Source organism: Alternaria novae-zelandiae, assembly GCF_023758075.1.
Source record: "Alternaria novae-zelandiae strain BMP 2774 chromosome Unknown scaffold_17, whole genome shotgun sequence".
Lineage (NCBI taxonomy): Eukaryota > Fungi > Ascomycota > Dothideomycetes > Pleosporales > Pleosporaceae > Alternaria > Alternaria novae-zelandiae.
The window spans coordinates 169,534-196,867 of record NW_026056977.1 but is presented as its reverse complement, the minus strand read 5'-3'; the positions used below and the strand labels follow the sequence as shown (position 1 = coordinate 196,867).

Sequence of the window (27,334 nt, the reverse complement as noted above, 5' to 3'; positions counted from 1 at the left end):
GATGCATCGCGAGTTCCTGCGTCGAAAGTCGGTGGTAGCCACCACCAAGACACGCGCCTTGACAAAATCCCGTCCGCTTTCTGTCTCTTCCTCTATGCACACCACCTCCAAACATTGGACTCCCTCGCCATCAGCGTCTCTCATATACATTACCCCACCTACTTCTTCTCCACTATCTTGATCGTCTGAGTTACCCCATTGTTTGCTCCATACTACCTGCAGGAAATAATTCCTTCGACGCCGCTGCACGCGCCAACGCCCAAACCTCACTTGCTGTCTGCCGTCAACACTCCTCCTACACCCCTCCGGCACACATTGTCACCATGGTTCTCATTGAGAATCAAGAGTACCTCTGCGAAGAGGAGAAGCGTCTGAAGCAGGACCGAGAACGCACCGCCTACTGGAAGCGATGGGGCCCCTACGTTGCCGAGAGGCAGTGGGCAACTGGTCAGTCTCTATTCCCATGAATATGTTGCAATCAATCTAATAAGTGTCCAGTCCGCGAAGATTACTCGTGAGTACCCTTGCTGTCAACGCCATGGTATGCTACTAACAAACTTCTGCAGCGCTGATGGAGATGCCTGGAGCCGTGAGTACTCGCCTTCGGTGCCATCCGATTTCTCTAATGCCTCATAGATTTCACGCACGACATGGCGCGGTCGCGCGCCTTTCGCTGGGGCGAGGACGGCATTGCTGGTGTGTCTGATACACACGGCTTCCAGAACATTGCCTTCGCTTTCTGGAACGAGAAGGAGTATGTGTGCGCCAGTGGCACTCTTGCGATACACGCTGACTTTCTTGCAGCGACTTTCTAAAGGAGCGCCTTTTCGGTTTATCCAACCCACAGGGTAACCACGGCGAGTCGCTCAAGGAGTGCCATTTCCACCTGGACAACACGCCAACTGTATGTTGGCTTCGCTCGCTACAGAAATACCGCTGATTCAGTTGCAGCACTCGTACATGAAATTCCTGTACAAACTTCCTCAGCGGAAATTCCCATACGAAGAACTCATCGAGACGAACGCGAAGCGAACGCGGTTGGACAAGGAGTACAACCTCGTTGACACAGGCATCTTCGACGATGACCGGTATTGGGACATTTTCATCGAGACTGCGAAGGAAGCGGACGATCCAGAGGAGATGTGCTTCCGAGTGACAGCTTACAACCGTGGCCCAGAACCGGCGCCGCTGCACATTGTACCTCACTGTTGGTTCAGGAATACCTGGGCATGGGGCCACGAGGACCCGAGTCTGAAACCCTCAATCACCAAGATTGGCCCAACAACGGCGCAGTCGAAACACCACAAGCTGGGTGACCGCTACTTCCAGCTCTCCCCGTCCCCTGGCACCGGCCCGAGCGGCGAAGACGTACAGCCCGAGCTTCTCTTCACCGATAACGACACCAACTACAAGGGGCTGTGGAACGTAGAGAACAAGGTTCCATATGTCAAGGACGCTATCCATCGCCGCATCGTGGACGAGCAGAAGGATGCTGTCAATCCTGAGAACACTGGTACCAAGTGCGGTGCTTGGTACGCGTTCGACGAAGGCGACGGTGTCCCACCTGGCGAGTGCGCTGTAGTCCGCTTCAGGCTCTCAAAGAGAAACGACGGATTCCTTGACGAGGAGATGTTTGACGACATTATAGAACAGCGTCGCGCCGAAGCCGACGAATTTTACTACAGAATCAGCCCTCTCCCAATCGCTGACGATTTGCGCAACATCCAGCGTCAGGCATTCTCCGGCATGATGTGGTGCAAGCAATACTACCACTTCATCTGGGACCAGTGGGCTAACGGCGACCCTGGCATGCCTCCTCCACCACCCGGTCGCAAGGCTATACGCAACAAGGAGTGGAAGCACATGTACCTGGACGATATTTTGTCCATGCCCGACTCTTGGGAATACCCCTTCTTCGCCGCATGGGACAGTGCTTTCCACTGTATCACACTCGCCATGATCGACCCCGACTTCGCCAAGAAGCAGCTCGACCTTTTCACACGTGAGTGGTACATGCACCCGAACGGGCAGCTACCGGCATACGAATGGAACTTTGGCGACGTGAACCCTCCGGTACATGCCTGGTCGCTATTCCGGGTCTTCAAGATTGAGCGCAAGATGTACGGACGTGAGGACTTTGATTGCCTCGAGCGCGTATTCCAGAAACTGTTGCTGAACTTTACGTGGTGGGTCAACCGAAAAGACGCTGACGGAAAGAACATCTTCGAAGGTGGTTTCCTCGGTCTCGACAACATTGGTCTCTTCAACCGTTCAGACCCATTGCCGACCGGCGGTACCCTGGAGCAGGCCGACAGTACTGGCTGGATGGGCTTCTACTGCCTGAACATGCTGAACATCTGCCTTGAGCTCGCCAAGCGACGACGCATCTACGAAGACATGGCCTCCAAGTTCTTCGAGCACTTTTTGATGATCAGCGACGCTATGCAATTCCGCAGCGACGGCGAGTCGAAGCCGCTGTGGAACGAGGAGGACGGGTTCTACTATGATGCCATCTCTTGGGGTGGTCCATGGAGCCATCAGATGCCCGTCCGTTCTCTGGTCGGTCTCATTCCTCTGTACTCGACTATGACGCTAGAGCCGGAGGTTATCAACCGCCTGCCCAGCTTCAAGAAGCGAGTGGAATGGTTCATTGCTCACCGTCCCGAAACTTCGAAGCGCAACATCCATACGCTCTCCAAACGTGGTAAGGGCGACCGCTTGCTTCTGTCACTTGTCAACGAAGACCGACTGAAGCGGATAATGAAGAGAATGTTGGACGAGGATGAGTTCTTCGCCGACCACGGCATCCGATCGCTTTCGAAATACCACAAGGATCATCCCTATAGCATGGACGTCAATGGTCAGAAGTATGAGGTAGCTTACCTTCCCGGTGACTCAGACAGCGGTCTCTTTGGTGGCAACAGCAACTGGCGAGGTCCCATCTGGTTAGCCGTCAACTTCCTACTCATCGAGTCTTGCCAGAGGTTCCATCTCTACTATGGCAACGATCTCAAGGTTGAGTGCCCTACGGGGTCGGGTGACTACATGCATCTCGGCCACGTTGCAGAGGAGATTCAACATCGTCTTCAGCATTTGTTTGCTCGCGGAGATGACGGTAGAAGGGCCATCAACGACGGCAACCAAATGCTCGACTTTGACCCGAACTGGAAAGATTACATGTGGTACCACGAGTTCTTCGATGGTGATACCGGCCGTGGCTTGGGAGCGACGCATCAGTGCGGCTGGACCGGTCTGATTGCGAAGATGATTCACGACACTGGGTAAGCTCAACGACATTACGTATAGTACCTTCACTAACGACGTGCAGCATGACGTGCCGTCTGCCACAAACGCCGCGCACACCTACAGGCGCTGCCGACCATTACTTCGACGATGTGTTCACCACGACAGGCAAACCAGCGAAGCGCCAGACACTCCGCCGATCTTCTACTAGCCGTAGCATAGGCTTCCGAAGTGACTGGGGAGAGACCTCAACCAACGGCGAAGAGGAGGACGCTACAAGCCCGATCAAACGCAAGAACTCGGTCGGTGTACTGGACCAAGCCGCCCTTGACCAGAAGTCGGCAATGGAGGATCGTCTCCACCATTACGTAGCTGGTCAACTTCAGCGCATCAAGACGGGCATGCAGGACTACGAACCGGATGAGTTTGAGACCATGACGGACGGTGGCTCCGACTCCAGGCCGCAGACGCAGAACGGTCGTCGCAACGGACGTGGTCGTGACAAAGGCGACTATTTTGAGCAAGACCCGTACTTCAGCAAGTGAGGTCTGACAGGATGTGTGGGTATGGAGCGGTAATCATCAGCGGTGGAAGTTGTCAGCGTATATCCTAGACCTAGAATAGACCTAGAGTAGACCTCCCAAAAACATTACGATATCTTCTTTTCTTCTCCGAATTACCTCCGTTGGTATATCTCGGTGATGCGCTCACGAAAGTCATTGCGACAACATGCAGCCCGCGCATAGGAGAGACAGATTTTACAATGCGCTGCCAGCGGAAATTCGTCTCGCATCTCTTCCAACATGTCTCGAGGCGGTCAGACGGAAAAAGCAGACATGAAAGTTGAGGGTGGGCCAATTGGGTGGGCGCGACATCTGGACCAAGTTGTTAGTGCGGCGATCGAGGCCGGTGGTTGCGGCGGTCGCGATTGTTGATTGTGGGGTCCTGTCCAAACACCCCTCCCCCAAGCCAGCCCATCCAACGTCATTGACTCTCTGCCCTTCTCTGTTACCCTCTTCTTGTCGCTCGCTCACGTTATTTACCTTCACCTTCTACTTCTTGTTGCTACCAGGTTTGTCGCAGTCCCATTACCTTGTATTGTTTGCCTTGGCTAACCATCGGAATGCGCGACAGCAGATAGCACACACGCACGCACGCAGTACCGGTCCATACGATAGCACGAATCGAGAGTAGATATGTCGGGATTTATAAGTACAATGTTCGTCTCCCTTTCCGCTCTTCTACTGCGGGATATTCGACCCACGAGACGAAATCGCGCCCTTGATCGCTAGCCTGTCGCACCTGAGCCTGGCGCTGGAGACGCGCAAATACACGGATAAATAGCGACAAGATCACAATGTACGGGCCACGCGATATTATCGGCATATGCCAGGCCGAAAGAGACATCAGAATCCATGGCAGAAGGCTGGAGAGAAGTCTCGCTTGAGATGGGAGATTCTCTACCACGAACATAGGCTGACTTCTGCGCCAGCAATCCGCGAACTCGCGCACCGTTCAAGCCTTCGAAGAATCGAGGCACCAGCAGCTGGCAGTTGAAGCAGTATGCCGAGGCCACACTGGGTAGTGGCAGTCTAAGGAAGGCTGTCAAGCTGCCCGAAGGCGAGGACAAGGACGAGTGGCTTGCCGTCAATGGTAGGAGCATATCTCTGCCGATTTGGGGACTCGTGCTGATACGCGACCGCAGTCGTCGACTTCTACAACCAGATCAACCTGCTCTATGGCTCCATCACAGAGTTCTGCTCGCCACAAAGCTGTCCTGAGATGAAAGCGACCGACGAGTGAGTATAAACCGAGTGCTCATATGCGCAATGCTGACCATCAACAGGTTTGAGTACCTCTGGCAAGATTCCGAGAATTACAAGAAGCCTACCAAGATGCCCGCACCCGAATACATCGAACACCTCATGGCATGGATACAGTCCAATGTCGACAACGAGTCCATGTTCCCCTCGCGCATCGGCGTTCCCTTCCCGAAGACATTTCCAGCGCTCATCAGGAACATGTTCAAGCGTCTATACCGCGTCTACGCACATATCTACTGCCACCACTACCCCGTCATCATCGAATTGGGCCTGGAGCCTCATCTAAACACCAGCTTCAAGCACTATGTGCTGTTCATAGACGAGCATGGGCTGGCAAGTGGGAGCAAGGACTTCTGGGGACCGTTGGGTGATTTGGTAGAGAGCATGCTGAGAAGTGATTGAGCGCATCCCGGCGCTCGGCTAGAGTATGAGAGACGGAGAACAGACACGAGACTCTACGCGTGACGAGCATATTTTGACGGCGTTGAGGAGTCTATGCACAATTTGCATAACTACGGAGGTATTACGAGCATGTACGCTTGATAACGATGTATTAGTAGCGGTGAATTAACATAATGATTTCAAAATCCACCGCGCACATCTCAACGGCAATCGCCGGAAATCCAGCCCAAGGATGTACAGTAAGAGCTGCCCAGGCGGCAGCTCGTATCCAAGTTCCAGAGCGTTTGCTGTCTCAGCAGAGTGGACTTTGGAGACTTGAGCGAACGCCGGGTGGGGCAGAGTTCGTGTATCGGTGGCTTGGCAGATAGTAGACATGGAAGACGTTCATGCCTTGCCCTCTCAACCAAACATCCGGTCCATACTTATGCCACGTACTTCGGTCCTTTCCTAATCGCGAAACTGCGAACACCGTCTAGCGATGTTGGCGATGGCGACTGCTATATGACAAACGCGCTATTACGCATGACCAGCGGCTATGCTGACGACGTCGATTCAGCCGGAGCAATGCTAGCTACTTGTTTACACAAAGTTCATAGCATCCTAGCAAAAGAGATACTGCGTGCTTCAGTATGGCCTCTAGTCTGGTAGCGATATTGAAGTTGCGGCCAATCGGGTGCATCTGCTTCCCTATTCAGCTACGGTGCTCAACCTCTTTGAGGCCACGTGAACCGAGCGCCCGGAGTATTATCAGCCTTCAAGGTTGCGTCACACGGCAGTGCGGTGTGAACGGTTGCAGCTCAAGAAGCGGAGAAGTTCGTTTTGAACGGTCGCGAGAATAGCCGAGATGAGCCCTGAAGGGGGCAGGGCGGAGCGTGAGACATTGGGCAAACCTTCTCGTCTAACACGAGAGCGAGCATAAAGCACAACAACGGGCAACCCAGCTGTACAAATTCCTCGGTTTTGTCGCGTCCGTCCCGGCATTCATTTACGCGACCTTGCGAGCAGATGTCGCGATTGCCGAATTGCGGGGAGCGATACAACGTTGCGTGCAGAGTGTGGGGAAAGTGCACCACGAGGCAATGACAGGGGCAATCTATAAGGCCAGACAATGCAAGTCAAGGCATCGGGTAGGTTGACAGCGTGTGGGAACTGTGACAGCGGCTCTCTGACCTCTCAGATGCCACTACCCCGGGTACCGTTTCAGTACCCAAGCTCCGCCCACCCCTGCACGGTGCACAGCATGATGGTTCTCGGCCTCGAGTATCGAAAACAGTTTAATCTCTCCTTGCAGCCGGACTAAAGAAGGGACCCCTCTTTTTCAGTATCCTTCAAATACAATTTCCTGGCACTGCGCGCGGATCACTCTGGCTAACAAACCATGCCATTCGGTTTCTACTTCGACTTCAGATCACTCATTCCGCAATGATGCCGCAACATCTCCGCAATATCGCCCTTGCCGTCGAGCTCTTCGCGGTCTTTGCACGATGCGCACATCTCAACTATACTGGAGAGGCCGTCACATCTCGTTTCTGGGACTGCTGTAAGCCATCATGTGGTTGGAACGGCAAAGCAGATTTCTCGAGTCCGGTAGAATCGTGTACGGCCGACGACAAGCCCACGGACGATGCTGCCGGCACTGGTTGTAACGGCGGTTCCGCGTTTCAGTGCTCCAGCCAGCAGCCATGGGCCATCAACGACACTGTTTCATATGGCTATGCCGGTGCCTTTATTCTACCCGAACTTACTCACGGAGGTATAGAGGGCGCCTGGTGCTGCGCATGCTACCAGCTCGACTTTACGAGTGAGCCTCTGATCGGCAAGAGCATGATTGTTCAAGCCTCGAATACCGCCTACGATGTAACCGACCGAAACCGGTTTTCACTTGCAGTAAGCCTTCAATGAACATCCATTATCATGGTCGCAAAGCTGAACTATCTAGATTCCTGGCGGTAACACAACATCGACAAATGCATGCGCCCAGCAGTATGGCGTGGACCAAAGCGTCTTCGGTGAGCTCATGATGGGTGTCAGCTCCACCGAAGACTGCCAAAAGCTACCCGAGAACCTGAGAGCCGGTTGCGAATGGCGCTTTGATTGGTTCAAGGATGCATCGTACCCTAGGTAAACATGCCCTCATCTCGATCCGCAGGCTACACAAATTATATAGACTAACGTCACACAGTGCGAACTTCAAACGCGTAGTCTGTCCCGCGGAAATTACAGCCAAGACAAACTGCATTCGTAATGACGACAAAGTGCTGGCTGGCGAGGCTTCCGCCGCCCAGAGCCTCATGTCTGGCTCCCCTACTATGGCTTTCTTCGCCGCTGGCATACTAGCTTTAATATCGATATAGCATCGGTGACGCCGATGCCGTGCGTCACCCTTCGCTTTTGGCAGCCCTCTTTCACGATCGTCACGTTCTTTTCTCATTTCTCTTGTGTCCGCTCATCTTTGGAGGCTGGTTGGCAAGCCTTGTCAGATGGTGGTTGTTTGTCATGCATGGATACCCTATCAATAAAATATTCGCATCAAAATGGATTGCATGTTGCGCCACGAGCGGCGCGACAATCTCTTCATAACGTCTTCAGTGCCGGAATTGCCGGTGATGCTACTACGACTGTACCGTCTTTCTTCTCCTTACCTCTTCTTGGGTCCAGAAGGAGTCAACCTGTATGCTAGCAAGACGAAGGCTTTGCATAGAAAGGTTCAGGGGCGTTCATTGCAACGCTGTACGGCAACACGTTTACGCCTTCAATGACAAGCCACTCTACACTCGCTCAAGAACCCCACATTGTGGCGTGAACTCAACAGGAAAAAATCATGAGACCTGGCTGGTGGTGCAATGAAGCAGCGAGAATGGTTGGTGGAAACCGAAAAGTCCAAGGCATTAAACGTCCTTTCAAAAGTCAAGAGACCACTCACAGCACCCAATCTAGCCAATGTTCAAAAGCCATCCTATCACGAGCGCACGCCATACCGCCACACCCAAATCCCCTTCGTCCCCAAACGCTCATCATAAAATCCACAGTGCACATCCCAGATATACGCCCTTACCTCAAGAAACACAGATGAGTAAGAACCCGCCCTACCCAGCCTTTCCAGCCTTCGCACCCTCGACTACCGATCAACATACACGCCCTCACCCTGCATATCCATTTAGGCAAATGACATCCGAACAAGATCTTTCCCGCCCATTCTTGAAAATCACATCACACGTACTTACCCCCGCCAGCCGGCGATGCGCGAGCGACCGCTTCGCTCCGCACCGAAGAGGGGAGATTATCCATATTGAGCCGGGCGGGCGCTAACGAAAATCTGATATATTACATGGATATGGCTGGACTGGACTAATAGGGTGTACTAATGCTGGGCGGGTGGGCAAATGTCACGAGTTACGGAGGATGCTGGATGGAGGGATGGGGGAAAAGGAAATAGGGCGATGAAGGGGTGGGGCTTTGGCACTCATAGGGCAAGGGGATGGCTGGTCTGGATGGTAGGTGTAGACGAGGAGGTTTGTGTGTGGTGCGAGGGTGAAGTATAGGGTGCGCGTGAGGGAGGTGCGAGGAGGACGTTGACTGGAGGATACAAACACCTACCTTTCGTGCCTTCCTACCCCTCGCTTACGCGCAGCAAGATCCTTTCCGTCGCGTGCATCATCGCACAACACAACGCGTGAAATGAGAGTACGCGCTTGCTGAGAGATTTCGCCCAGGCACTCAACTCTTGTTTTTCTTCTTTCTCCGCCCAAGGCCTCGGCGATGCCCCAGTTGTGGATTCCGTGCCTCGATGGGGGTGGAGGTGCGTAATAGCTTTGCCAGTCGGACGACAGTTGCTGCTTCAAGTAAGGTTTCCGCGCGATCTGGGTAATGAGGAATAAGCAACGAGAAACCGAATGCGCTTCCCGCCGTTGCGAAGGCGAGGGGATGGTGGGACTAAAACTCTAGATTGGACCCGCGAATCCTGTGTAACGGAGATTGGGATGCGGGAATTGGGTTTGGGGTCGTTGGAGTCTGGATTGCCTTGGCTGTAGGGTATCTGGGTATGTGAAGGAGACGACCTTGTTGTATAGGCCTGGGATCAAGAATCTCACGGTGCAGCACATTCCACGAATACATTCATCACGTAGACAAGAAGCGCGAAAACCGATTGCAATCCATCGCAACGCACTCAAGCCATCCATCCATCCCGGTCAACCCCGCCACCCGCGATCACCTTCCACCCCTCGCCCACGTCGCAACACACGACACGACACGAGACACGCTGACGCACAGACAGCATGATCAGCAACTCGACCACCCCTGCGGCAAAGGAACGGCTCGGATTGCGTCTTGACAAGGCAAGTACCACACCATGACGGGTTGGACGGTTATACCCCAGATCCATCGCTCGCCATGCGCACCCCTGCGGACAAACGGGCCTGAGCGCCGCCGTGGTGTGGTTGGATGCTGGTGGCAGGCTAACGTAACTTTACTGAAATTGAGACAACGGAAACCCGCCACTCGGATAGGGCGTACGGGACTTGGGGGTGCGTAAAGGTAGGTACGTACCAGATGTGTGACTGCCGACATGAAGGGGTCTGGGGTTGGGTCGAGGAGGTTGAGGGTTTTTCGGGTCGTTATTTGGGCGGGTTGGGTTTGTGGTGTCTTGCAGTTTTGCAAGATTGTTGACGGGAAAGTGTAGCTGGGCTTTGAACGTGAGCAGGGTGAGACGTTACAGATATCAAGATTCATCGTATATTGTTCATTCGCTATGATATCATAATGCTCTCGGGTATGGGTATATCTCATCATCAACCTCATCATCTTCAATCCCCCGCAACCTCGCCGGCGTCAACGGCGCAATGGGGCACAATGTCTGCGTGGAGAACCTCGCTGTTGGGCTCAGCGTTGGGCTGTCCATGCTTTTCCACTCTGTGTACGCATCTTTGCTCTCCACGAGCGTTGGCGCAGAACCCAAACTACCCACACTCCTAACCGTCTCTAATATGTCACCCTTCTCGCAGGAGTCGGCCGTGCTATACCGATCCAAGCTATTCCTTCGCGATCGCGGAAAGTAACTTCGTTTCTGGTAGCGCTGTTCCCCTGTGGTGCAGATTCGAGGTGGGAAATCTGGCCGGCAGTCCACCTTACTGCTGATGTCGCCTTTGGAGCGCGAGGCCAGGCTGCTGGAGAAGTCATCCTGGATGCAGGGGAGGATCTTCTGTACCACACGATTCTTTCTTGTGTAGCGGCTGAAGTCTGAAGCGTCCGACTTTCTCGGTTGTTGTTGTTGTTGCTGTTGCTGTTGCCAATCACCACGAAACTCGCGATCAATGGGCGTCGCTTTGGTGCGGAAGTTGAAGATCCATCGTGTGACGAGGCCGCGTAGGATCGGTATGTTGGCTACGATGATTGCTACGTTGTTCTCAATGTGGTTGATGCAGTAGTCGATCGGGTAGGTCCAATCGGGGTTGAACAGAGTGTAGAGGCGGTCGCGATACGATAAGTAGATCTTTGCCGCGCCGATGGCAGTAACACTGTGGAGAGGTCAGCTATTATCCTCGCATACTAGGTCAGTGTGACTTACGCGAGACTGCATGTAAACACCACCAATACCACCAAACGGGACCTCAACCGAGCACTCATCATCCTTCGCACGATGATGAAAGGTATCGGGAGGATCAGAACATCGGTGAGTAGATTGGCGCATGTGACCCAGATCAACATTTCTCCCATTTTGTGTCTGCCCATGCAATGCAGGTTGCCGAAAGTCCTCGGCTTCCAAGTGTTTCCAGTTAGAGGTGGACAGATGAAGATGTACAAGAACCATGGTATCAATGCGCTTCCAACAGTGAAGACCAAGATGGCATAGAGCACTCGCTTGAGCCATTCAATAACGGAACCGGCCCGAAGGAGGAGAAGGATGATCGATGCTTTGACGAGCGGTAGTATGGGGATGTTCAAGAGGTTGAACGCCATGACAACCTGCTGCTATTAGTTCTCTCGCTGTAGCATGGTGGGACTAAACATACGGCATAGTACTCGTCATAGTTTGGTTCTATCTCGTTCGGCGGCACCTCCCAGATATGCACGCCAACATGCCACATCTTGACATCTGTTCAGGGTCAGTAAGAGCCAGTGTCGGCGCTTACATCAGTACGTACGTCGGTGAGAAGGCCCTATGAGGGCTATGGAAAGCAGTAACGGAAGTATGATAAGCCAGTCATCTGTACAAGTACGTCAGTACGGTTTGCGCAAGTGATGTTGAACGCCATACCCCAGCTTAACCGTAAGTTCAGCTTCCGCCGTGTGTATATCCGCAGAATAACGAATATCGAAGCCAAGAGGGGAGTGCCGTAGATCACCCCCAGGCAGGTGAGTTGAAGAGGATAGGTAGGCATCTCGACGACCTACTCTCAGAAACCTGAAGAAATCGCGAAAACCACATCTCGCCCTGCTGGTGGGTGGGCTTCCTCATATAAACCCGGAACAAGGTCAAGGGCTGCGAAACCCTTGTCCCCTTACGCGCGCCCAAGGCAGGCACAGCCGGGTGTCTCCCAAGACGTCCCCCGCAATTTGCTACTTACTGCATATTAACACTTACAGAAACAAGTTAAGCAGAGGCCCTTCTATTTGCCAAACGGTCTAGTCTCCCGTCGGTCACCCTCACGTGGATGTGCTTGCTGGCTGCACTTTACACATGCCACTCAAAAGGCTTGTCATCGCTATAGAAGCCGGTCGTACTCCATGGTGCGACGGTCTGGATATCGCACTTGCCGCCTCTCAATCAATTCTCTTACACGAACAGCGCACTACATGAGAGATGGCTGGCTTTCCAACATCTCGGAGACTGCGCAGCCGAACACGTCCAACGGGGCCTGTTGCGCGGTCCGGGTCGTGGCTGTCAGAGACATGAGAAGCGGGTGTTGTGTGCAGGCGCCAATTGTTCTTTCGCAAGTGGGCATCCGCCAGCGCTAGTACGGAGGACTTGGTGTAACGTATTCATCCTGGAACCTGGACCGATCACAGCGTGTCTAGTAACCGATCCCTGTCGCAGCGAATCTGGGGCCGCCGCTTAAAGGGCAAGACCCAATGGAGAGCGTTAGATATAGTGAATGCGAAGCAGCGGACAGCACGACTGTGGGGATGTCTGCAAGCGAAAGAATCGAATACGGCGACGGCGCAATTCTGACAATATCATCTCGGAGGTAAAGGCTGCGTGGTGGAGCAGTCTGCGTGAATGCGTGGAGATTGTAGGAGCTCAAGCGTGTTCAACAGGTATCACGTTCCGGGGATGTTTCGAGAACAATGGCTTTGGGTAACGCGCCCTCGATGCGACGGCGGAGGTCACTCGGCCCAAGACCGTTTCAGAGGGTCACACTGACGTTCCGCCCTGTGCTCACTTGGGATCGTCATACTGTATCCTTCATTTAATAGCATTGCGACAGCGGAAGTCGGACGAACAAGATCAGACGGGAAACTGCCGGCGATCTGTGCGCTCGTATATTGGGCTACCTACAAGAAGCCTGCTCGGATGAGGTCATCGGCGGGCGGAATAGCTTGATGGGCGCACTGTATCGCATCCAGAAGTGCAACGGCCTGAGGTTTGCATCTGGTAGTAGGTCAGACCGAGGTCGTTCGCCTGCGCGTAAAGAGAAGGTGCCAATGACGCGTGAAACCACATCACCGTCATGTGTGAACAGTCAATCTCGCAGATACGCAAACAAGCAAAAATATAAAAAGATAAGAGTGTGGAGCGGAGCTCGAAGATTGCGTAGCAACGTAGAAGGTTGGAGCTTCAAAATTCTTTTAAGGTTAGCCCAACGTTGGCCGCCGAAACGCACGATGTCGCATACACGCATTCCGAGATGTGGGATTTCCTTTTGACGCAGTTCATCGGTTTTCTCTTTTCCCCGGAGATGCATAAAATCGATCTGTTCAGCACGAATTAGAGACTCCACTATACGCTGCGCAGCGAGAAAGGGCAAGCGTAACTTCTAAGAATTTTGCACTGCTAGAAAGACGTACAAGTGAGCTTGTGGTGACTCAACCGTCCAGAACCATTGCCTTGATAAGCAGATATATTACAATCGTGGCTATGTGTCGGAGCAGCGCGAAGGTCTAGGGTCCGCGTGGCAGCTTCAAATGGCCCGAATACCAGTACCAGGAAATGTTGAGCGCGACCCAGACTGGACGGTAGCATGCAAGCATATAGCCTTCGGCGTTACCAAGAGCTCGTCGTGGGTCAACTCTATACCAGAGGCATGGTCCAGTTTCGCATCTCCCGTCGTCAAGCAGGCTTCCTCCCCGATGCGAATGACGCGATCATGTACAGCACTCCAGTGCCCATACCAACACCAGCTCCTCCCAGCATGGCACTCCCAACAGTTATCGGCACCCGGCCGCTCCGTGCAGCGATCAGAGCCCCGGCAGCACCGGTCCCAGCCGCGCCAAGTGTGACCCAATCTGTTTTCACTTCGCCATGATTCTCCAGTATCCGCCATGACCTATCTTTCCACTCTATTTCCTCTCGGCCTCTCATGCGGCCCCATGTCATGATCGCGCCAGCTGCTGTTCCTAGAACGAGGCCGCGACCGGCAGTCTTGAGCGTACGAGATAGGATTGTAGCGTAATCGATCGGGGAATTACGGTATCGTGCTGCGATGATAGAGGCTGGAAACTGGAGGATTGAAAAGAAGGAAAATGACATGGCTGAAGCGCGCATGACATGCAGGTATAGGATACTGCGCGCATACGGCTGGTCTTCGGCGTAAGGAGGATGTGGGAACAAGGACGTCATCTCGAACGTTTGGCGCGCGATTCGTAGGTGGTTCGAATTCGAGGGCGGAATGTGGTTACGTGAATCGGACTGAGGATGATTTCGGTCGAGGTTTGGTTCGATCGTGTATTGGCGTTGTTTCTGGGTGTATCGAAGTGTAGGCGAGCTTTGACGAGCTACAGGTAAGTATCGAACCTCTTGGGGGGAAATCAGTTCATCATATGTTCGCAGCGAGAGGGGTTGCCTGAGAGCATGCGCGCATGCTTCTCGTCCGTATGCCCCGATGAGGCCCTACAGTCGGAGAGAACATGATGCCGGTTGCGAGTGTCGGCCGCAAGTAATGCGACAGCCTTGTGTATCTCTACGATATGGCTGCCTTAGGTTCAGGCCACAACGGTGTGCTGCCAATGATATTCGAACAAGCCTCTGCGCTCGCGTTCCGTGGCTTGCGGCCTGCCGAGGCGTCCTGCGCATCTGGATCTAGGAGCACTCGGCCACCGAGCTCGTCGCAGCTTCTCTGAAAACCTTCTCGAGGTGCTGTGCATCGGTGCTGCTCGCGCGGAATGCCATCGCAAGAAGCTGAACTTTGGAAAATTTTCCTGGTGTCATGCGTCAAGATGGGATTGCCAGCTGCTGTCAGGACAACAAGGAGATCCATGGTCGCGCCAGTCGATGGCGATCGTGTATGCAACGCCAGTCATCTCTGATGCAGATGCCGAGGAGGGAACTATGCCAATGAGGAGTTCGTGAAACTTCCCCGGACAACGCCTGTGGCTGCCGCGTCCGCAGCTGGTACTTGCGCGAGATAATGCGGAGAGGGCGACAACTGGACGACGCAAACGCCATCTGACACGGGCCGAGTCGCGATCATGCCTGGGATCACGAGGAGGAGGTTTGCGGTTGCACGATGCAGGATTTCCAACGTGCACCGCGCGTCTGCTGTTGCGAAGCCCCATGACGTCACTAAATCCGTGGATCATAAATGCACCATCGCAGCACAGACGCTACAGGATATCACCAAAGCTCACTACCACTTAGCCGGCATCTAACAAACTCTACTATCTTCGGGAACTAGCATCGCGACCACCCTGAAACAAACAAACAACCCACCAACCTCCAAGACCAATCGTCAACATGCCTATCGGCCAGCAAGAAAGCGGTGTAACTTCTGGCGTCAAGTTTGTCACGTCCACTGTAGGCAATACGGTTGGCGGCGTTACAAACACTCTAGGAGGGGTTGTTGGCGCGGTTGGACGAGGCTTGGGCGAAACGGTAGATTGATCTGTACTAACTACAAATGAAAATATACTGACTCTGAGCGCCTTTGCTTAGGTCGAGGGCGCCACAGGCAGTGCCGGTCGGCCGGTTGCACGAGGCCTTGCCGATGTATCCACGAGCATTGAAAAAGGTGCAAACGATGTAGCAGGAGGCGTCAAACGTGCTGGGGAGGGCAAGTAGGTCTCGATAAGGTTCGACAAGAGTTGGACTTGTCAGTGAAGACTGGGGCTTGTACCACATTCTCCACGGCCTACATCCTGGCGTATAGCGGGGGACGGACAAGACTACACACAGCCACCAAATGCTATCAGCATGGCATGTCGCCAAGTCCATAGGTACATATCTCGTATGTAATGTACCTCTGACGCCAGTGTCCCATACTAACTTGAGTTGGCTTCTTAGGCACTGTGATCAGATATGTGTCCAAGACGCGATGCCGGAACAGTGCGCCGAAGAGATCTCCGCTCATATCATGCAACGCCTATGTGAAGCTTGCACTTTTGTGATCCTCGAAAGATACCGCGGCCGAGTAGCCCGAGTCTTCTCCACCGGATGCCGATGGTTCCGGATATCTCATGCCGAAGCAACCTTTACCTTTACCTAGGTCCAGGTACATGAGCATCCCACGCCTGGCATACCCATGGCGCAGCTAGCTACTGTTCGGCGGACTTTGTTGGTTCTGTCTCGGAGTACCAGTCCAAAGGACACCGAAGGGAAGTAGAGAAGGACCCTGCGGGGACTAAATTGTCGGTTGGCGCGCCACTGTCCCATGGATCAGCGTGGAGGGTCCATCCATCGTGAGATCGTGATCGCCGAGGCCGAACAACCTCACCAACACAGACCCCTTCGGCTCGGCTCCCTGTCATACGCTGGCCGCGGTGTTGGATGTACATATGCGTGTCTGAGAAAGGCAGGCGCTGTGCGGGGTCAGATGATCAAACCTACTTTCGTCACTCGCGGAAAGCCTCACCGTGTCACTGACCGCACGAGAAGCTGCAATGGGAATGACTACTGAAGGTTAGCTGTCGAGTACATGCAGCTGCTTAGCGCCACGATTGCGGGATAAATCAGCACAGAGGGTGGAGGACGACTCGAGTGTGTGACGTCAATGGTACGTCTGACATATGCGCATCTCATGTCAGATATGTCTACCATCGCAATATTTGCAAATCCACATCGTAGCCAAGGGTAGTGGTATTGTTTTCAAATGCCATGTTTCCATCGCACAGAATCCCACAAATGCAACCAGTCTTACCCAACAATCTAAGCGTTCTCTAGGGTTGACCAGCCGACGGAGGCAAATGCGCCAGCCTGCAGCCAGCCAGCCAGCCAGCAATAAGCGGCATACTATCGATATGCGCCCGCAAGGCCAGCCTGCCAGCCTCCCCCAGCCCGTCCCAAGCGTTCCCATGCAACGGTTCCACTGGAGAAGGTGGGTTGGGGCGGCTGAAGACACTTGCGAAGGCGAAAGCCACATGTACCCCACAAGCGTTGCGCTAGCGCACGTAAGCGTCGTTCCGAATTGGGAACCGATCTTTGACATCAATTGGGGCATTCGTCTCTTTGACACCAATCCCATCCGTCGTCATCCTTGCATTTTGCCTTCCAATAGTCCGATTGAGCGAGCTACATTTTCACCATACACCACCCTGCAGATCCGCCTGCATGTCGGCCAATGAGACGCGCACAACTGATGAATAACGACGCCCCGCCACACTCCACATCGGGGTCTACAGAACGCACGTATATTGCTCTAAGGAAGGCGCTAGGATGCTGCACGGAGCGATCGTCCTAAACCCGCAGTTACGAGACTTCGGTTGAGCAGCTGTCTTAGAGGTTGCATACCACGGAAACCGAGCTCAACATATCGAGATTTGCATTAGGCAGCATGTCACCGGTCAATTGACAGGCAGAATACATGGACCAGAAGGCTGAAACCATTGCGTCAGGGTAGCCAATACAATGGCAGCAATCGCGATCAAAAGTTACTCACGGGCTGGGATTGAGATAAGTTTAGACGAGAGGCGGGACGGGCTTTGTTCACGCGCATTCTCAGTGAAATGGTGGGGAACTAACTGAGGGGTCGGATGAAAGGGCATCCAATGATGTAGCAGAAGTCTCCGCGGTGTTTATCGTTACGGCACGCGCGATCTCTATCCAGCCTCTTTCTCCAGCCGTCAGAAGCGTCGACGCTAGGCGGTTGTAGCTTCGCATTGACGCGTGGAGTTGATCCATGACCTTGGCTCAAGCGCTGAGGCTTCAGTGCATGTCCGATCTGCGGTGATATGCTCGATGAGGTAGATTGAATAGACTAAGTACTCGCCTGGTTGTGAGTATATAGCTGTCTTACCTTCCCGCGTTTCTTACCTACCCAGAACATCTCACACTCTCGTTGTCGTGGTTACCAGCATCGTCGACAGTCTTCCAATCGTATATCAAGTAACTGATACCTCGCTTTTCAGTTTACTCCGTCGCTACTTACGCTCGCTGTCAAGTACGCCCTATACATTAATATCAACCACCAACCGACTATCCGAAAATGAAGTCCTTTGTCGCTGCCGGCCTCGCGGCTGCCGTTGCTGCCTACCCCCAGGCCTCCTCCGACGCTGAGTGTGCGTCCTCTGCCCCGGGCACTTTCGCCATCACCACCGTCAATGCCACCACCACTCCCTCCAGGATGGTCAGACGCCAGCTTGATGGTACTCTTCAGCTGTCTCTCGAGGACGGCAAGTTGACCGACCAGGCTGGTCGCACCGGTTACATCGCCGCCAACTACCAGTGCGTCCACTACAACACTCTGACATATCCAGTCAGTGCTAACATGTTATCAGATTCCAGTTCGATCAGCCCGTACAGGAGGGTGCTAGGGAGACTGAAGGCTTCGGTCTCTGCAGCAACGGCTCCATGTCTCTGATGGGCTCCGCTGTCTTCTACCAGTGCTTGTCTGGAGACTTCTACAACCTGTACAGCCAGTCGACTGGTGCTCAGTGCATTCCCATCCACATCCAGGCTACCATGTCCGAGGAGACCGGCCCCGTCTCCCAGATCTCCGATGGTCAGCCCCAGGCTACCTCTGCCGGAGCTGTCACTCAGATCTCCGACGGTCAACCCCAGGCTTCCACCCCCGGCGCCGTTGTCACCCAGATCTCTGACGGTCAGCCCCAGGCTTCTTCGCCTGCTGTCGTTACCCAGATCTCCGACGGCCAGCCTCAGGCATCTGCCCCTGTCGTCACCCAGATCTCTGATGGCCAGCCTCAGGCTTCCGCCCCCGTCGTTACTCAGATCTCCGACGGCCAGCCCCAGGCTTCCGCTCCTCTCGTCACCCAGATCTCCGACGGTCAGCCCCAGGCTTCTGCCCCCATCGCCAACTCCACCATGCCTCCCTTCTCAGAGTTCACTGGTGCTGCCTCCACTGGCACTGCCAGCATCGGCGCTCTCGCTGCCGGTTTCCTCGCCCTCTTCTCGTTCTTGTAAGCGAGATCAGCTCCATTCAGCGCGCGCGATGAACATGGGACATGGTCGCTTTGACGACCACATAATGAAGGCTGTAGTGGAGGATGACACGATTTCCTTGCAACGTTCCTTGATGACTGCATGCATCTACGACATCATGTACATAGCTAAAGCATAGGCGGCATGGTGTTTGGATATTTGTTTCTAAGAAAGAAGCCACGGACCTAGCTAGTTCAATAGGTAGTCCCGCATCTCCATGCAATGAAAATATTAATATAAACGGATAAAAAAACACAACATGTTCCTCAACTGTTCTACCGTGATAGCCAACCCTTCTGCAACCTCTGACCCCGCAACCAAACTCCTTCACAAATCCTCCGCTTTCCAAGAAATGTGCCCCATTACTCAATCCCTTCAAAGCTACTGCGGTAATCCTGGTCAAACAGTCAGACGACATACATCCTTCGCAGTGCCGCAGAGGCGCATTTCCCTGCTTGTGCATGCTGATCTCTATCCTAGCTGTGTCACATCACATCACACCGGCGATTGTACGCTTTTCGCTTGCTACTGCATGTAGTCTCCAACATGCAGTGTCACGCATATGTCTTGACAGGCATCTTGAGCCCGTACATAACAGCCGGTGAGGAGTTATATACCCCACGTGCACGTTGCTTCAGCAAGGGATATGTACCGGTACATTCTCCGAAGTACACGGTACGAAATCATGATGTCAGTTGCACATCACACACTTCAATGCAGCTCCTACGATTTCACACAGGCCTACATAAACCGATAGAACAGATACAGCTCAAAAGTACAGTATATTCATCTCCAAAGAAAGACGACAACAAAAAAAAAAAAAAGAGAAACCACAGACAAACGTCGTCAATCCACCCTGCATACACACACCGTCCCTGCCTCGCTATTCCCCCATAACCCCAACCCACCAAGCTACAGCCCACCCTAACCACCTAACCACCCTCAGTCCCTCAGTCCCTCAGCCAACGTGTCAAACCACCAAAGATTAAGTTGCAGCCCGCGTTATCGATTGACACGCGTGCATGCACTAGAGTCGTTGGGAGGCTTGCGCCGTCTCTGACACTACCAGCAAGCGCATCTAGCAAGCGCATTATCGAATCCTCTTTAGTTCTTGAGGAGATATTAATAGGACGTGAACAGGGCTAGATGAGTTAGCAGTGGCTGTGCGATTCTTTCTCGGGTTTTCGGCTTTCCGCGGGGACAAAGTTTGGTCGAGACGGGTTGTTCGACGAACCAGCGGGTTGGGGTTTGACTGTGCCGTGTTCAGGTGGCGAGAACGCCTGGGGAAGGGGTGGTGGCGTGCTTTCGAAATAGAGAATTTGGTTTCTTGTTATAGATATTGTGAACTGGACTTTTGAAGTGTCTTGCGTGAGAATGTCTGGGAAATATCGCCGTTTGACATTGAACCAACGCCCAGGATTTCGTATGTAGTCTCGGGAATCGTTTTGACAAAATACGTGCCTAAGTATTGTGAAGTAGGGGTTTGAGGTTTCGTCTACTTAAGACAAACAGCTTATTGGAACTGCAATCGCAATTACGAGATCATGATTTCCGTTAACGAATACCGTCATTCCGTTTATCTGAAGCTTCTTTCGCAAAAGGCTCGGTTGACGGTGCATCAAAGCATCAAAGCATCAAAACATCCAGTCAACACTGTTGACTCCTCAGTTTTGCACTCCCAGTCCCGAGATGTGTTTTTTGACTCTAGCAGATAGTCATTTGGCGCCTCTAGAGATCTCCTCGCACAAGCTCTTGAAGAGACCGATTCGTTCAATCACCGCTCTCAACTTCCCAAAATCGCATCTCCATTTCTGAGACTCGAATTAATGTAATGAACAGAGCGATCTAACTTTCTGTCATCTATTCCTTCCACAAAAAGCCAATAGGAGATAGCTCACTAGCTCGACGTTTTTGGCTGTCCAAAATCGCATTCACGATTTCCACATCTGGTATTCGGAACTGTGGTACAACACATCTGGCACATTTGATATCTCACTCATGCTTGAGCTGTTTACGTGAATTACCGTACCAAAATCGAGATATCGGACCCTACCAAACGGCGTACATTGGATATATGTAATGCCTGATTACGATTATACAGTTATGGCATCTCCATGTCGGTACATATTCGTCCTTCAGTCTTATCGCTAATCAACTTTCCAAAATCCATGAGAGTTGCACGCAAATATGAGTTACGTTTCTTTCATCATGCTAAACCGTTGTCAGCAACTATGATCTTGAAATAGAACATCATAGGTGTCCATATTGAATGCATGATCTCTGTCGTTCATCACGTATACAAGTGGAATGGAGCGATTGTCCCACGTCATCTGAAGTAACACCCGACGTAGCGGTCTCGCTCGCTTCGGGCCGACCCAGCCTTCGCTGCACCGTATTACAAGTATTGGTGTGCAATATGATATTATTCCAAGAGCTAACGCCAACGCCCGTAAGAGTACATCTACTACGCATGTGATAGCCATGGTATGTACTTGCATCTAATTCATACCATCGAGAGAGCCAAGGTGCAGCCACATGCGCTCCCCGTTGCTTTGTGTCCGCCTAGCGTGCTTATAATTGCTGGAGTAATCCGCCTAGACGTACTGGCTCAACCATCTGATACCCTCTCCGTATCCCTGCCTCATGACCACACTGCACATGAAGACCTCAACCGGGCGGATACCCTCGAGCGGTACCTTGCCCTTACCGGTTGTCTGGTATAGACCGAGCGCGGAACGGAGCTGGTCCTCGGAGATGGCGTCGGGGTGGTCAATCTTGTTTCCAAGAACGACGAAAGGAGTATTCTTCAGCTCCTCCATGGCGAGAAGAGCATCGAGCTCGGCTTTTGACTCAGAGAGACGCTCGTGGTCTTTGGCGTCAACAAGGAAGACGATGCCGGAAACTTCGGGGACTGGGACATTGTCAGTTCATGCAAAGCAAACAGACAGGCTTGACATACAGTAATCGCGCCATAGTCGGCGGGCTTGTGCGTGACCTCCGAGATCGAAGGTTGTGAACTTGACGTTTCCTATTGAGAGCTCTTCGGAAGTGGGGTGCAGAGTCGGCTGGCTGGTCTATATGTTAGCTGGTAGTTGTGCAATAAGGCCACATCTCACTTACAGGACAGCGACCCTGTCGTTCTTGAGCATGTGCAGAAGCCTAATCGTGTTAGCGGAATCTCGCGTGTCCAGTCTGGTAGCCATACGTGGTCTTTCCTGCATTGTCACTGGAGCCTAGTCAGCTATACGTATTTGAAATTGCTGGCATGTGGAAGTGCGTACAGTCCGAGGAAGAGGAGTTTGGCATGCTGTGATGATGTGTTAGCTTGAGTAGTGAAGTTGAGACTATGCTCCTGCTTACCTTGTTCATGAGTCCAAGTGAGGACAGAACATCCCAGACTGTTACAAAACGTCAGCCCATGTTCAACTATATTCCAAGCAAGCCATTGGTTGATCCGGCAGGTGTTCGGGACATATGCGATGGTATAGTGTCGATGCGCATGTGATAAGCCCGGCCTTGTTGTTTCCTTGCGCGGTGTTGTAGACGTTGGCCTCGGAAGGCGATAGTAGTGCTATGAGAGAGTGCTGGAGGGGTCTTGCTCTGCCGTGCTACGGAAACGAACACATGCGTCCATCCAGTTCGGGACATAACGAGGGAGGGTAGTGAACTTACACCTGGCTCGAGGTCAGTAAGAAAGCGACATGAGCACATAGTGAAGGACTTACCAGTCGAGAATCCACATGTTGATGAGAGTTGTTCGGGTTTAGACTGTTGGTTGAGAATGTAGCAACGAAGTGTAGAGTGTGAATGGGAAAGGTAATGTTGGGGGAACATGGCCGCGATCGAGGCGGAAGTCGAGTGGCCCGTGCGCCAGATCCTTGGCGGCGCTGTTCCGAGCTCTCGCGAAGAACTTGGACATCAACCCTCCCGAACCGAAACCACCGCATCCCCGTCTAAATCCATCACAATGGCCGTCGGAGTACGTCACACCCCTTCCAGAAGATCCGTCGAAGCTCTCGAATGCCCAATTGCTGCGCCGGCAGCAGCCCCCCACCCGCAATGGCTCCTCCGAAATGCAGAACAAGAAAACTAACATATCCCCTCTTGTAGCGTAGCGCAGCCCTCAAGCTCGACTGGACCAAGCTGGGCACCCAGCTCGGCCTCAAGGGCCAAACCGCCGCCGCCCTCCAGTCCTTCAAGAAGCGCAACGACGATGCGCGTCGCAAAGTCACCGTTCTCTCCGAGCAGTCCCAGACCGTCGACTTCAACCACTACCGCGGCATCCTCAAGAACCAGGCCGTTATCGACGACATCGAGAAGCAGTTCAACGCTTTCAAGCCCCAGACATACGATGTAGGAAGGCAGATCAAGGCGATTGAGGCTTTCGAGGCCCAGGCCGTCCAGAGCGCAGAGCAGACCAAGAGCGTTGTCGACAAGGAGTTGAGCGACCTCCAGAAGACACTGAAGAACATTGAGGATGCCAGGCCATTCGCTGACCTCACTGTTGTACGTATATACGGTTACGGGCAAGTGAGGGACAAGAGGCTGACAGATATCACAGGACGAGGTCGCAGCTGCTCAGCCCGAGATCGACAAGCGCACCGAGCAGCTCGTCTCCAAGGGTCGCTGGGCCGTTCCCGGCTACAAGGCAAGTTTCTGGAACACTCAAGACTTTCATATGCAAGTGCTGACAACCCCGCAGGAGAAGTTTGGCGATCTTTCCGTCCTCTAAGCATCTTCTTTGCATGTAGTCGAGATGTACCCGATCTGGGTTGTATTACCTACGTATTTGTGAATAGTTCCAGACAGTGGAAATGCACCCTAGATTTTGACCATTTACATCATTCCGCCTGCGTTGCTCATATTGATTTCAACGCAGTCACCTCGAGACTTGTACAGCATGAATTCTTACATGATTGGACAACCCCGCAAATCATACATCACGGAAGAAACGCTTTCTGCTGAGGATGCTACTCGCATTTCATTACATATGCATTTGATACCGAACCCTCCAAGCACTAGAAGTCACATCGCTATATTGTCATTTCGAAAACGCCGCCCAATGCTTGTCAAAAACCCCTTGGTCTTACACAAAATGCCCCCACCTGAAATTAACCCTACTCATCATACTCCGCATCCCTGACCCCACAAAAGTCACTACCGAAGCAGTTGTCCACCATATACCACACCCGCCAGTAGAGACTTGCATTGTTCGCATCGAAAGTTCCGTCCTCTTTTCTCGGTACATGGTCCCCAATGATACCATGTCCTGAGCCAATCACCCAGCCAATGACAGGCACCGAGCCGACTGTTTGCTGCCAGCGGGGTTTTGCGGGGAGGAAGGCCTTTTCTTGTGGGAGGAAGATAGCGGGCTTCACGTTTGCGCCCTTGAGTCGCAGGGTTGCGCGTTGAGAACGGGGGTTCAGTGCCGTGGTAGTTGCATGCGCGGGAACGGTGTTTGGGTCGAGAGCTTGGTGCATTTCGCGTGGTTGAGACATGGGTTCCACGGGCATGTCGTCGAGATGGCTTGGGAAAGCGCCGCTTGTACTCCTCAGCCAGGCTGGTTCCGAGTTCGATTGCGATACGAGTCCCTGTGACGCTGCAGGCTGGGATGCCGTTGCTGTGGCAGATGAGGCTGTTGCGGAAGACTGAGATGCGCCGCGTGGTCCCAGGGTGCCTGAAGATACGGTGTTGGGCGAAGCGATTTGTGACATCCCCCCTCCTTCAGCGCGTAACGGCCGGTCACCACCTTGTGGTCCTGTCCCTCTGTACATCTCTGCGTAAACTGTGTAGCCCTGGATGTTCTTCGGACTGTAGTGACATGCGCGCTCGGCGGCTTCCGCACTATCGAAAGTCACCTTGACCCAGTGGTCTCCCCCAAGATATGTCTTGATCCTGGTCAAGTATTTCGGTTCCAAGTTTGGGTAGTACGTCGAGCGTTGCGCTGCTAGACTATAGCCGAGCCTGGGGTTGGGTGGCTCGCGGTCGTATTCTTCGTAGATCATTCCGTTGGAAACCTTCTCGTAGTGTGCTATCGCAGCCCATTGCTGTTCGGAGCCAAAGCCGTATAGTATGACTTCCTTGGGTTCTTGTGCAAAAGTGGCGTTCGTTGATGCGCCTGCTGCGAACGAAACGTTCAGTCCGTTGCTTGCGTCTATGAGATTTGGTGCCGAAGCTGATGGTGGTAGTGCACCGGCTGGCCGCGCGGATACCGAGCGCCTCTTGTCCTCGTCTGCCTTGAAACGACTGAAGATGTCATCTTCTGTGCGCTGGTTGTAGAGTCTCGCTTCGTCAGCTGCGTTGCTGGCGCCCAAGGGTGTCTTCGCTCGTGAGGTGCCGCGTTTCCGTGCTTTGCCAAAGGGGCCTTTCTCTTCTGGCACGCGCCGTTGATTTTGATCGGGACTGTCAGGGATCGATGTTAGCTGTGTGTCCGAATCTATGGGTGAATCCCAGTTGAGGTCGTCCATGGCGTCAAGATAGCATGAAGAAGAGGAATGTCGTATAAAGGACACTTTGTAGTCTTGTTTGTCGCATGACTAGGCTCATGCGTGCAGAAGGCTCCATTCGGTAATGGCAGTGAAACATGACTTACTCTGCGAACTCAATCCCCCAGGGCAGCCTCCTCCCAGTCGAATCAAACGCGCGCTCGGAATCGGGTACTGCGTGGACCTGCATCTCTTCGGTGTGGTCGCGTCGTTCGTTCGGTGATTCGCTTTTCCGTTCGTGGTGCACGCGCGCGTGGTGCGTCAATCTCCTCAGGTCTTTTGTTTATGCGACAGGAAGACGAGCGGAAAGCTAACGCTAGCTCCAGGAACGCCGCGGCAAAGCCACACCGGGCCCGTGCACCAAAACGTGGCGCACAGTGCGATCTCCAAAAGGTGACGCGGAGCCTTTCCCGATCCATCTACCTTGTGCATGCTGCATGCAATCGGAAGTGGCTTACTTTTGAGTGCTGCCTGGTCGCAACAGCCGCTCATAAGTACCCGATGGAACTGACACCTATCATCGTGCGTGGCAAGAAGAGGAAGTACTTACACCCAGCATATGCTGCTGCCTCCAAAAGTAAACCTTTTACCATATCTGCACAAAACTCTTCAGCATCCACATCTCAACTCAAACGTCAACGGAAAACGAAATCAGCCCGCAAGAAAAAAGAATATACGCCCGCCATGCCGACGCTCCAAGGACTCCCCACAGAACTGCTGGAAATGATCTTTCTTTACAGCATGAACCCAGCGCTTCCACGCTGCTCACGGGATCTTGGCGCGAAACTCTCCTCACACGCCATAGAGATGAGCTTCACTATGCAGGCCTTCTTCCATACCGTCGATCACCGTACCAACTATCGGGACCGACTCGTCACCAGCGATGCCTCACTCCAGTCCAACATCCTGACCTGCCGTTTCTTTACCTACGACTTCTTTTTGAGATACGTACAGCGCGCACAAGATGCCATGGTCAAGTTGCGCGGGAAGGCCTGGGAAGCTACTGGAGTTACGATCCCCAGAGTGTCCTACTTCGACGGACTATGGCCATACAAGTTCACCAAGATCCCTCATCTCGCTTTTGCGCAAGGCTTTCACATACCAGAAAAGTTGTTGCATGGGCCATGGACGGAGGACAAAGCATCACTGCTTTACGTATTGGTTAGCCTGACTGGAGAGATCGATTGGGAGGGTAGTATGGCAGGTGAAGTGGCGAAATGGGGCATGAAAGAAGCGATCAAGGAGGGTAATGAGCACGCGGTGGCAGCGCTTGCCGTGCTGTTGGGTGTACAAAAAGGCATCACTACTGAGCTACTGCAGTATGCTGTCATACATTGCGGTTGCGACATCAACATTATCCGCCACCTACTCTTCAACGCACAGATCCTTGCCGAAGAGGCGTCGAGCACGTTGAATTTCCATGACCCTGCACTGTGGGCATGGGCAGACGTCAACGGTCACAAGGGAGAGACGCTCAAGGCCATGCTCAAGGATGCGGTTGCATTTGATCTCGAGTTTTACTTTGAAGATAACGCCGACTGGGGCAAAATCGTCCCCTTCCCTTACGGTGGAAGCAAATTTGACGCAAGGACAGCATTCAGCGACGTGGTGAGGGAGCTGCTGATGAACCTTTACCGAAATTACGGAAGGAAAATCACACGAAGGAGAGCGACGACACCAGAGCAGAGAATCGCGGAAGATGATGCAGATGTTGATTGACTTTTGTATTGAGACTAGCTAGAGCGAATACCCTGCCTACACGGCCTGCATATCACTTACCTTTGCGACCTGCCTGACGAATCGCGCGGATTGCCTTGATCGTGCTAAACTATTTCTTCACGATTTTGGTCACC

The 27,334-nt window shown here is 53.1% G+C and overlaps 10 protein-coding genes across 10 annotated transcripts; 7 read left to right on the top strand and 3 right to left on the bottom strand.

Annotated features, from left to right (window-relative positions):
- Positions 1-323: 323 nt before the first annotated feature.
- J4E88_007876 (uncharacterized protein) lies at positions 324-3,788 on the top strand (the record flags this gene model as incomplete). Its single annotated transcript, XM_049401491.1, has 7 exons — positions 324-447; positions 499-514; positions 567-589; positions 637-754; positions 805-904; positions 952-3,281; positions 3,329-3,788. The coding sequence occupies 7 exons, from the start codon at positions 324-326 to the stop codon at positions 3,786-3,788; spliced, it is 3,171 nt and encodes a 1,056-aa protein (XP_049252564.1).
- A 651-nt stretch (positions 3,789-4,439) lies between these two features.
- MOB11 (Maintenance of ploidy protein mob1) lies at positions 4,440-5,468 on the top strand (the record flags this gene model as incomplete). Its single annotated transcript, XM_049401490.1, has 4 exons — positions 4,440-4,462; positions 4,736-4,896; positions 4,949-5,042; positions 5,090-5,468. The coding sequence occupies 4 exons, from the start codon at positions 4,440-4,442 to the stop codon at positions 5,466-5,468; spliced, it is 657 nt and encodes a 218-aa protein (XP_049252563.1).
- Positions 5,469-6,893: 1,425 nt separating this feature from the next.
- On the top strand, positions 6,894-7,822 carry J4E88_007874 (uncharacterized protein; the record flags this gene model as incomplete). The annotated part of the gene is made up of 3 exons (XM_049401489.1): positions 6,894-7,355; positions 7,408-7,589; positions 7,651-7,822. The coding sequence occupies 3 exons, from the start codon at positions 6,894-6,896 to the stop codon at positions 7,820-7,822; spliced, it is 816 nt and encodes a 271-aa protein (XP_049252562.1).
- Positions 7,823-10,273: 2,451 nt separating this feature from the next.
- Positions 10,274-11,895, bottom strand: J4E88_007873 (uncharacterized protein; the record flags this gene model as incomplete). The annotated part of the gene is made up of 6 exons (XM_049401488.1): positions 10,274-10,360; positions 10,594-10,984; positions 11,035-11,432; positions 11,480-11,562; positions 11,612-11,674; positions 11,862-11,895. The coding sequence occupies 6 exons, from the start codon at positions 11,893-11,895 to the stop codon at positions 10,274-10,276; spliced, it is 1,056 nt and encodes a 351-aa protein (XP_049252561.1).
- A 3,465-nt stretch (positions 11,896-15,360) lies between these two features.
- On the top strand, positions 15,361-15,684 carry J4E88_007872 (uncharacterized protein; the record flags this gene model as incomplete). The annotated part of the gene is made up of 2 exons (XM_049401487.1): positions 15,361-15,498; positions 15,559-15,684. The coding sequence occupies 2 exons, from the start codon at positions 15,361-15,363 to the stop codon at positions 15,682-15,684; spliced, it is 264 nt and encodes an 87-aa protein (XP_049252560.1).
- A 2,359-nt stretch (positions 15,685-18,043) lies between these two features.
- Positions 18,044-18,978, top strand: J4E88_007871 (uncharacterized protein; the record flags this gene model as incomplete). Its single annotated transcript, XM_049401486.1, has 3 exons — positions 18,044-18,048; positions 18,181-18,282; positions 18,336-18,978. The coding sequence occupies 3 exons, from the start codon at positions 18,044-18,046 to the stop codon at positions 18,976-18,978; spliced, it is 750 nt and encodes a 249-aa protein (XP_049252559.1).
- A 2,612-nt stretch (positions 18,979-21,590) lies between these two features.
- SAR1 (COPII coat GTPase) lies at positions 21,591-22,738 on the bottom strand (the record flags this gene model as incomplete). Its single annotated transcript, XM_049401485.1, has 8 exons — positions 21,591-21,907; positions 21,956-22,065; positions 22,117-22,155; positions 22,202-22,222; positions 22,278-22,303; positions 22,357-22,394; positions 22,648-22,670; positions 22,722-22,738. The coding sequence occupies 8 exons, from the start codon at positions 22,736-22,738 to the stop codon at positions 21,591-21,593; spliced, it is 591 nt and encodes a 196-aa protein (XP_049252558.1).
- A 225-nt stretch (positions 22,739-22,963) lies between these two features.
- On the top strand, positions 22,964-23,728 carry ATP7 (ATP synthase d subunit; the record flags this gene model as incomplete). Its single annotated transcript, XM_049401484.1, has 4 exons — positions 22,964-22,975; positions 23,107-23,502; positions 23,558-23,644; positions 23,699-23,728. 4 exons carry the CDS (start codon positions 22,964-22,966, stop codon positions 23,726-23,728), a joined length of 525 nt encoding a protein of 174 aa, XP_049252557.1.
- A 385-nt stretch (positions 23,729-24,113) lies between these two features.
- On the bottom strand, positions 24,114-25,671 carry J4E88_007868 (uncharacterized protein; the record flags this gene model as incomplete). Its single annotated transcript, XM_049401483.1, has 2 exons — positions 24,114-25,398; positions 25,589-25,671. 2 exons carry the CDS (start codon positions 25,669-25,671, stop codon positions 24,114-24,116), a joined length of 1,368 nt encoding a protein of 455 aa, XP_049252556.1.
- Positions 25,672-25,982: 311 nt separating this feature from the next.
- Positions 25,983-27,200, top strand: J4E88_007867 (uncharacterized protein; the record flags this gene model as incomplete). Its single annotated transcript, XM_049401482.1, has 1 exon — positions 25,983-27,200. The coding sequence occupies one exon, from the start codon at positions 25,983-25,985 to the stop codon at positions 27,198-27,200; it is 1,218 nt and encodes a 405-aa protein (XP_049252555.1).
- Positions 27,201-27,334: the final 134 nt, after the last annotated feature.